The 10337-nt window shown below is 40.9% G+C and overlaps 1 protein-coding gene across 1 annotated transcript; it reads right to left on the bottom strand.

Moving 5' to 3' along the window:
• Positions 1-88: 88 nt before the first annotated feature.
• Positions 89-10038, bottom strand: LOC136422094 (SIN3-HDAC complex-associated factor-like). Its single transcript, XM_066409742.1, has 5 exons — positions 9977-10038; positions 4330-4715; positions 3774-3936; positions 3088-3259; positions 89-2802 (listed from the first exon to the last, which is right to left on the bottom strand). The coding sequence occupies exons 2-5, from the start codon at positions 4705-4707 to the stop codon at positions 2565-2567; spliced, it is 951 nt and encodes a 316-aa protein (XP_066265839.1). The 5' UTR covers positions 4708-4715; positions 9977-10038; the 3' UTR covers positions 89-2564.
• Between the last annotated feature and the right edge of the window lie 299 nt (positions 10039-10337).

A 10337-nucleotide genomic window follows, 5' to 3' on the forward strand; every position in this document is an offset into this window, starting at 1 on the left:
TTGATGACTCAACCATATCAGCTTCAGTTATACCAGTATATAACAGTAAAGTCCTGTAGTATATAATACAACATTTGGCCAGGCAGTATATCATAATTCTTGCGGTATATAATATGTCTTCTGTGATTTCTGTATAGCAGTTGTGCTGAGGTAGAGTATTATGGGTATGTTACTCTATGTATATCGGTTGTCTGTTATACATAATGTGTATTTAACATTTGGCAGCTTGATTTTAATCCAAACTATTTGAGAACGAAGTCTTTGCAAAGACCTACAAAATTTTGTAGGATATATTGGATATTCAAGTTCCACAATAATATATAGCAAGTTCAGGTCCAAAGCCTTTAGAAAAAACTGCCATACTTACAACATCAGTTTAAACTTTGTTCATAGTGGCCACACCAATTGAATTCCTTGGTTCATGGAATGGAATTTTTTTTAGCAAACTCCACACTGAACCGGGTCAAGCGATCCCAGACTTTCTTTTATGGTAGTGAGTGTAGGAGCCCCGGTAGTAATAGGATGGTGCCCAGGCTAGAAAACAGAGGGATGAGAGAAAAACTCACTCCCTGAAACTGCGTGTAGCAAAGTGTGTACATGTACTTTGTTTTCATGTTGATATTCCAATCAAGCATTTTTTTTATTCGACAGTCTCGAATATCCAAGGAATCAAATTAGAGTGGCTTTTAAAAAAAGGATGCCAGTAGTAAAGGCAGAAGAGGCCATCTTACTCTTAGCAATTCTACGCAAAGTGCGGTCTTATAAAGCTTACAAAATCAGCACTATGAAAAAGTTCTGACTGTATCGCTTTCTCTAACACTAACAGAAGAACGGTTTTCCCTCGGGCATATTAATGTTGTCTAAAATTGCACGAAATCCCGAAGATTATCATATCTAGATGATTTAATGTACTGACAGTGTTTTTGCTAGGTATTGAATAAATATGAGAAAGTTTCGGCATTAGTAAAGTCAAGGAATAAATACAAATACAAAGTCCTATTGCTTCAAGATCAACTGGAGAAGGATACATGTATAAAAAAGCTGCCATAAAAAACTGGCCGTTCTCTCCAGATTCAAGGGGGAATGACATTACAAAATATATTTAAAGTAACAAAATAAATGCTGAAAAATATAGTGGCAAATTTCTTTAACTATTTTCATTACCCTAACTTTTGCATTGGAGAGCAAATACTGACAAAGTGACACTTGATTGAGTGGTGTGACAATAACTTGTGTCAAATCTTAGTCCCTTTTTTCAAGTTGGTGAAATATTATCAAAGTTTGCTTTGATAAATTTTTAGACATGTCAACAAAGTAACATATCCTGGAATTCTAGTCTAACTTCTTGTCAAACTTTTCTGCAAAAGTGTCAGAAATGGGGCCTTGGAGTTAACACGAACTTGACTGCAACAAAGTCAGGGTTTTTACTCTGCTTTACACAAAACTTTGGTAGGAATTTTTAGCAACAACAAAATTTAGCAACAGCCCTATGCAAGATAATTTTTCTCATAATTCTGAGAGTGCATGTACATTGTGGTCTAGGGTTTAAGGTTAGGTTAAGATAAACTTGTGACCTGTTTGCTTATAAGGAACCTTAACCTCTGACCTTACCCACAATCCCCTGCACTGTAACTATGAGATGGCTTATTTCGGAGATAGTCCGTATACATTACCTTTAAAAAAAGGCACTGTCTGACAACGTACAAGGATATGCTTGCCGACTGCTTGTGCCACTCATTTTCTAAATGCATTTTGTTCTACCAAAAAGATTTTTAAACTGGCCTTGGTACAATTTTGAATATTGCCGTCCACTCTTAGAGTGTAGGAAGATGATACTATGACTGTATGAATAATATCTGCAGCCCTGGCTATGTAAGAAGGTGGCACTCTGTGATCTTGTCAAGGCACAGATTGTCTGGCATTTTGTCTTATTGCATGACAGTTTAGAGATCTTCCTTAGAATCCTACCCATACTGAAATGGAATGGTCCACATTTCTGTCAGATCTGACAGCTTCTGGACTGGTCCACCGTGAGAAAGGGGTGTTACAAACATTGCACCTATCAAACTTTACAGATGTTATAGTAAAATCACAGTTTGCACTCTCACTTAGAAGCTATGTATTTTAGTCATCATTTTGCATTCTACCTATGCGGAAATGGAATGGTCCACATTTCAGCCAGATCTGACAGCTTTTAGACTGGTCCATTGTGAGAAGAGGGGTGTTGCGAGACATCTTTAGCCAGCACACGCTGGTTGCTATTGTATCTGCCCACAAGAAAACTTTACAGAGTATTTAAAGACATTTATGTCTTTTAATCTTGCCCTTTCCCACAAAAAAATATTCATGAAGTAAAAACTCATGAAAAATGCAGACCAAACCAACAGGTTTGCAAACCTTTGGTAAATACCCTGTTCCATATTTGGTCATTCTGGACCTACCAACCATATTGAACGACTAAATAAGGTCATATCCAGATCTTGCGTCTATCTAGCTAAAGCATCGCTGCGATAGAAAAAAAAGGGAAAAGAAATGAAGTTAAAAAACTAGTCTGTCATACAGCACTACAAAAAACTGGAAGACATTTTTGTTCTACCTTCCATGCTTCCAAACGGGGGTATTGTATGGGAGGGAAGGGTATTCTCGGAAGCTCCGTGGCTGGTAAGGGGGTTGCTGCTGCTCTTGGAGGGTGTGCCGGGGGTTGTGGGGCCTCTGCATGTCTGGCAGGGTCGTAGCAAGCGAGGGTCGATCACCACCTCCCCACGAGCCCCCTTGAAGATTATACCGCAGCAAATGTCCTCTCTGCAAGGGAACAAAGAGATAAATGAATAACAATAACGGCATGAAAAAATTCTCAAAAAGTTGACAATTTTCACAATGGATTTTTGTATCTACATACTGTAAAATGCATTTTTAAGTTAAACTGCAGGGATTTAATTTTGTGGCATGGAGAAAATGGAGGGTTTAAAATACGACAGTTTAATACATAACATATTCCAACCTTCACCAATAGCTGAGAGAGAGAAAAAGAGAAAGAGGGGAACACACACTCACACACAAACAACTGAGTAAGGCAAAATTTCCCACCTTCTCCAATAGCTGGATTTGAGGAATGATGAGATGGGATATGGAATGTCTTTGCATTTTGACGGCTTGATGTCAACGTCACAGGCTGACATCGACTCGTCTGATTGGTCACTGAGGGCCGGGGAGGGTGTGGCGCTGGACCATGGCGACTTGTCACTCATGTGTTCCTCGCCTGGGAAAGAAGAAGTTAAAATTAAAGGAATTTACCCAAGCGAAATTAGGGCCCGAAAATTAGATTTTTAAAGTCAATTTATATTGCGATTTCTATACATGATGAGTTCAAACAACACTATCACAATGTACACCAACATCCACTATGCAAAAATATGACGTCGTTGTGATGTGAGAACTCGCAGGGTTTTTGTACGCTCGCAAACTATAAGTGTCATCATAAGGCGCGGTTCTATGGACTAACCTGGTAGTATTGCATGTCAATCAATTTGCATGCTGTTCAACTGTCTTGTATGTGGAATGGTCTATTTTGCAGTGATTGTGTGGGGGGACACATGTGCATGTGTATGTAATTACCACTGAGATACAGGGTGTCCTCTGCAAAAGAAGGGCGTTCCGCTTGCTTTCTTAGTGTAGGGTGTTAAAAAGACACACTCATGCCCTGCTAGCTTAGTGCTACTAGCTTAGTGCTAACTAATAGCCTGATGTATATAATTATAAATGATATCCCTTACCACTGACGTCATCGGAACCCTCCCCACTTCTGCTCTTACGCAGCAGGCCCATCTTCTTCTTGGCCAGCAGGTGGCGCCGCTTGTTAGGGCGCTTGCTCAGCTTGGACTTGAACTTGGCTTTGAGGATGGTCTTGGTCCCTGGTCCTGCCCTGGCATCCACAACCTACAGGAAACAGAAAACAAGGAAATGTAAATCTGTGCATAGTTTCATCATGTGTGTAAATCACTGGATAACAGTTCTTTTACACACAAGTGTTTATACCAGTGCAAAGTGGAACCAGTCAGTATTGCCTTGAGAAAGGTGACAGACAGTCACCGAGATGTTGGCTAGGTAAAAACACTTTTGTAAAAGAAATTTGGTAGAAAAAAAGGCAAATGATTCCTAGACACACATGCACAAACTCATACACACACAAGCACATACAAAAACACATATATTTGTATTGCGAATGTGATGCCAGTTCAGCACTTGTAACATAAAAAGAAGCAGAATAGAAGATATAGATATAGATACAGAAGCAGAATGGAATATCTGTATGACTGTATGTATACGTACGTGATGCCAGTTTCTGTCCGTCCCCTTGGGCAGTTTTTTCCAGCGCTTGACCAGCAAGACGCAGGCGTTGCAGATCTCGCCGGTGCGCTCCTCGTGAAGCTTGAAGCACTTCTGGAACTCCACCTCGTATTTGGCACTGTCCGTGAACCGCGAGCTGGACGACTTGGCACCACATATGCAGCAGCCGCTGATGCTGCGGTACACCTTAGGCTTGTGGAAACTAAACATGGTGGCAGCTGAAAAAGAGAAAAGGTGCCTGTTAGATTGACATTCTGGTGGCCAATGGAAAAGGTGCCTGCGGAATTGGGAGGACTTGGCACCACATATGCAGCAGCCGCTGATGCTACGGTACACCTTAGGCTTGTGGAAACTAAACATGGTGGCAGCTGAAAAAGAGAAAAGGTGCCTGTTAGATTGACATTTTGGTGGCCAATGGAAAAGGTGCCTGCGGAATTGGGAGGACTTGGCACCACATATGCAGCAGCCGCTGATGCTGCGGTACACCTTAGGCTTGTGCAAACTAAACATGGTGGCAGCTGTAACACAAGAGAAAAAGTGCCTAAGTTAGTTGGTAACTGGGAGACCTTGGTTCGAATCTGGGGAAGGCATCCTGGTTGGAGCTGCATTCGTCTTTTGGAAGGGATGTAAAATGGGGGTCCAGTGATTGAGGAGGTGCCTCGAGCATGTTAAAAGGCAACAGCCTCATTACTCAGACTGGTACCTACTGGCTGTACTTCAGATGTATACACCTTGGTCTTTAGTGGAAACTAAACATGGTGGCAGCTGCAAGTGCAACACAAGAAAAGTGCCTGTTAGATTGACAAATTCTGGTGGCCAGCCGCCAATGGAAAAGTGCCTGTGCAATTTTAACTCCTTATCTTCACACCTTGCATTATTAATGCATGGGTCTATGGAAACTAAACATGTCGGCAGCTGGAAAACATGACAAGAGGCCAGTTGAAAAGATATGAGCATTCTGGTGGCCAATGAAAATAGTGCCTGTGAGTGTGAAGGCAAGCAAAGACAATCTTCAAACACGGGACCTTCGGTCTACCACCCATATCTTTGAGAATGTCCCTAACTGAAGCTAGGTACTCATTTCCACCATAGTCGAGGGGGGCAAAGCCTAATCAAGGAGGTTTTATAACCTCCTTGGCCTAATCATAAAATATCTACAATGTCCTTGCTAACAGCTCTATGGTCCATCTGGAGGGATTTTTGAAGCCTCGCAAAAAGACTTCCTAAAAGGGCAGATGGCACAAACAATCACCACCCAAGGGATCTCTCTGTACAAGTCAAGCATTCAAGGGGTTGGGGTTTTGTTCGCGTTAAGAATTTTCGCGTACGCGTGGAAAATTTTCGCGTTGAAAATTTGAAATGGAGAATTTATTCATAGGTTCAAAATATCAAAGACATTTTATCAACAAAATTTTTCTCCCTTGGGAATAGACTTGAGTCCCTTGGGAATAGCACACACCAAACCATGCCACACCCTGCCCACACCCATGCAGGGGAAAAGTTTGCCTGTAATTTTGATCATTCGCGCATTGAAATATGCAAATTAGTTTATCCGAAGGGAATTGAAGGTTTACAAATCTAAGGTTTCATGCCCAAAAAATTTCAAAGGGTTTTTGAAATCTAAAACAACTTGATTCCCAAGGGACTCAAGTCTATTCCCAAGGGAGAAAAATTTTTATGATAAAACTACTTTGATATTTTGAATCTATAAACAAATTCTCCATTCTAAATTTTTGACGCGAAAATTTTCCACGCGTACGCGAAAATTCTTAACGCGAACAAAACCCGTTCCCCATTCAAGGCTTGAATGTTGGTAGAATGGATGGCCCCTTTTCTTCGTACCCAGTCCAACATTCAAACACATCGCCTGCTGTTCAACAGGCGGCTTTCAGTAAACAGAGTTCAAGGGCAGGCCATGTTAACATCCAATAGAGTCAGCAAAGCATCATGTTATTGATCTAAGAGGTTACGGCCACTACAATATGGCCTTGATTTTTTTCAGGGTCAGGATTTGAACTTACAATAACTATGGATTTTGCAAAAACTCAGTTTGGAAAGGATTTTTTATTGTGATAGGCCACAGTATTTGTTTTCCTGGGTTCTTAGATGTTCGTGATCAAAAATTCAGCAAAGGTGCAATACTGTACTCTGCAAGCAGAGGAATGGGCCTGGCTGTTTTTTTATGGGTTTCAGGTGTTTTTGTGTGGGTTAGCGGCATATCAAAGGAGAACGAGACCGAATAAAAATCCAGACAAAACGCCTAAAATCACGCCAGAAACCATCTGGACCCACTCCTCTCCTAAGAGAGTAGCAATACTGCAATTCACTAATTCTAAGTTTTGTTGGGACCTAATTTCGTGGTAGAGGGGAAAGGGGGTGTTTGCAGAGTTTTAAGTTCACGGTTGAAACGACTGTGATGCCATGCAAGAGACAGCACATGTTCAGCGTGTGATGAGTTTGTAACAAGAGGTCACAGGTAAAATGTTAACATAAATTAAAACCACCACTACTAAAGTATGTACAGACCGGTAGATAGATAGCAGGGGACTGTCAGAATACTCGAATCAAACTACAAGTTAGTACAACTCTCCCCGAAACTGTGAATCAAGGTACTGTGAGACTTTCCCTCAAAACATTTTTCTTGTTGTTCTTCCAGTTTAGCACTATCTTTAAAATCTGAGAATTAGCAGCAGAAATTAGTCAGCCCAAGGAGGTCAGCCACAATTTGCACCGTTTGGGACTCGCAGAGACTGGTTTGACGGGCAACTTTTCAAAATGAGGAATCAGAAAGACTGTTCCATCATTCCGTAACGGCAGACACAACAACATTGAGACGACAACAAGACAGGGAGGGTTTTAGACGTGTGACAAAGCATCGAGTTACACCAAAAGGCCAAACAATGTTTACATTCCTCACTAACAAAGAACAATGGCTGGCGTTTAGCATTCGTACTACTGATTTGCATGTGTATGACAGAAAACATACATGAATATTCCTAATTCAAGGAATGGGCAAGGGGTCAATTAGAATCACTACATTATTTATTTCATAAAGCAGATACACTACCAGTACCATTTTTTCCCCAAAATGAGGGTTGCGTCCAAGCCCATTCAAGGGTTGTATTTGGCACTCTATTGTTGACATGTTTTCATGCAAAAATAGTTTAGGGACAGAGAAAATCTTTTAGGTAAAGAAACAGACTGTTTACATTTGAGCCCTGCAAAAACAAAACATGTCCAAGGGGTATCAGGTTTCAATGCCAGCTGAGGTCACACAACCATTCATGAAAAATTCATAAGAAGAGACAAAAATAAAAAATATACCCCCTTTCTTGTAAACCTAAAAGAGGCCACGAAAAAAGACATGAAACCCAGAAATTCTAAATATTCCCGAAATGATATTGTTCTTTTTTCCACAACAATAAGCTAACTATTACAGCTTGTAGCTAATTAGCTTTGTGAATCAATTTTTTTCTTCCTTCAAAAATTGGGAGCTACCTTTAAATCGTATATCATGAATCTAGAAATTTAAATGTTCAGTTATTTTAGCTTATATCTTACCATTATCACTGTAAATAGGTAACCAATGGATAAAAGACAGAAAAACTTTTAAAATCAGCCAAAACAGGACAAAGAAAAAATGATCACGAGTGAAATCATCTATGAAAACCACCAAAATTTTGCAACGGAAAAATGCATGGGTACTATCTATGGGCTTTTCCATGGATAATGCTTACAAGTGCTGTTGTCATTTGCCCAAGGACATCATATTATGTCCCTGATTCACCTACTAGTATTAGTATATCCAAGGAGGCTTTCCGCTTTTCCCAAGTGCTAATTATCTGGCGAGTACCCAAATTATGCATGCACTACATAATCAAGTCAGCGCTACAATTACAATGCTAAAATTTCTATGACAAGCACTCAAAGTTTCAGACACAACCCAAATAACCTGTTATTTGATACCTTTCCACTCAACCGAACCCAGCGTCACATTTCAAAACACAGCAAAAATGTTCGCTGAAGCCAGCAAAAAAATAAACCCACCGTTGTCTCTGTGCGGTTTGGCCAAATGTTCGTTTACAACCAGATATGGTTAAAAGTGCAAACGTAGTGACGTATAAAGTAGCGGCAAAACAGGAAGTCCCCCACCGGAAGTGGCATAGACTGAACAGGTATGTGTGGGTGTACATAAGCACGTGTTGGGAGCACACCTAACGTAACAGGTTACTCAGTAAAACCCACGCTTGAGTAAATCCACACTGCGTACTGATTAACATACACCAAACGGCAAAACAACCCTACCGTATGGACGCTTCATGGTAGTAAAATCCTATAAGGAAACCTTAACCATAAACAGCCCGTCTAGAGCCTCCCCAAATGTATTGGCAGTCCCTGTTTTTAGGCCACCTTTGAAGGTTAGCCCAGGTAACTTGGGGTCGGTGGTTGTAGTAGTACTCACTTCGAATTACAAATTTCTCTCTCTCAAGGCGATGTCAGCTACTACTAACATTCTGCATCAAATATTCATACTACAGAATGTACAAATCCACCATAATTTTGCCACAGATCCAATAAAACAACTGTAAATTTGTAGGCAATTTTTGGTAGTGACTAGCTATGTATGTTTCAGGGTCGACTGTAGTTGTTACACCCACCCCGAAATACAAAATTTCTCACACCCAAGGCAATGTCAGCTACTTCTAACATTTTCCCTAAAAAATTCCTAATCTTGCCTTTAAAATCCACCATAATTTTGCCACGAATCACGCAAAAATAACTGCAAAATTGTAGATGATTTTTTGCTACGTGACTGGTTGTGATTGTCACCTTGACCTTAAAGCGGGTTCATATGAATATGTAATATATCAGCAGAACACGTTGGCGACCTACTAGAAGTACCAGATATTGAATATTTATCATATTTCTATGCCATTACAAAAATCGGGAACCACCCACACAAGGATAAAATCCGTACGTGGCGTCTAGAACATGAACACGGAAAAATTTCCCTAAAATATTCGTCCCCACAAAATTATAATACAGCCAAGCAAGCGTCATGGTTTGCCACCCACACGTTCTCGTTAAGGTAAAATCCTTTCTTTTTTAGAGAAAATGATGATTCAGATGTCCTTATAAAGGCATGGTGGGTTTATGGAGATGAGTTGTGCGTAGATCGGGCCGCCCCGGCACTGTGTCTAGTGGCCTACAGTCGGGGACAAAGACTGGAAACACCGCCAGCGCGTTTCCGGTCCGCCAGGGACACTCATACCCGGCTACAAGTGGCTAGGAAAATGTCTAAACAGCCTTCTAGAAAGGGTTTTGAAAAGGTTAACGTTGTTACAAACCTGGGAAAGGGGGAAGTCTACAGCGGGGCGACACCGCTACGAGAAACCCGCGGACTGACAGTGAAGAATGAATGGACGCCGGTTGGGTGTGATCTTCATGGGTTCGAATCCCGCAGGGCTTTTTTCCCCTTGACAGAACTAAAAATCGCCCCAACCCGCGGATAAAACAGCTAGAAACAAAGAACACACACCCCTCTTGGATGTCGGCCCGAAAAAACGGGAAATTTTGGCGAATTTGAGGGTTGTCTCGAGAAAAAGCGGAGGAAATTTTGGGTACTCACCTGCTGGCAAACCGGCAAAATTTATCAGCTGAACTAAACCGGCCTTCTGCGCACGTCTATTGCGCAGGGCGAGTCCATTCACTACCTTTTTAAAGGGAGTTTTTTTTTCAAACCGACGTGTTTACAAGTTGTAAAGGACCTCCTTTCATTTAATACCAAGGAAGTTTGTACTTAGAACAAATTTACATGGTTGGAAACTTTTTAACCTAATGGTGCCGTAAAAAATGACTGTGTATTTTTTTCGTGATCCGAGCGCTACAGACAGCTATGTAGTAAACGCGAAAGATACAAGTTCCGTATATCTATCAGCCTTATCTCTATCTGTTTATTGATTTATTTTCTATCGACCCGTTTTAGTCTG

This window comes from Branchiostoma lanceolatum, chromosome 16 (assembly GCF_035083965.1).
Source record: "Branchiostoma lanceolatum isolate klBraLanc5 chromosome 16, klBraLanc5.hap2, whole genome shotgun sequence".
Lineage (NCBI taxonomy): Eukaryota > Metazoa > Chordata > Leptocardii > Amphioxiformes > Branchiostomatidae > Branchiostoma > Branchiostoma lanceolatum.

Excerpts from the sequence above, each read along its gene's own strand:
- LOC136422094 (XM_066409742.1), bottom strand. The coding sequence starts at position 4,707 with ATGTTTAGTTTCCACAAGCCTAAGGTGTACCGTAGCATCAGCGGCTGC. Across the intron at positions 3,937-4,329 it reads CGGACAGAAACTGGCATCAC|GTTGTGGATGCCAGGGCAGG; the intron begins GTACGTATACAT and ends TGTTTCCTGTAG. Across the intron at positions 3,260-3,773 it reads GGGTTCCGATGACGTCAGTG|GCGAGGAACACATGAGTGAC; the intron begins GTAAGGGATATC and ends CTTCTTTCCCAG.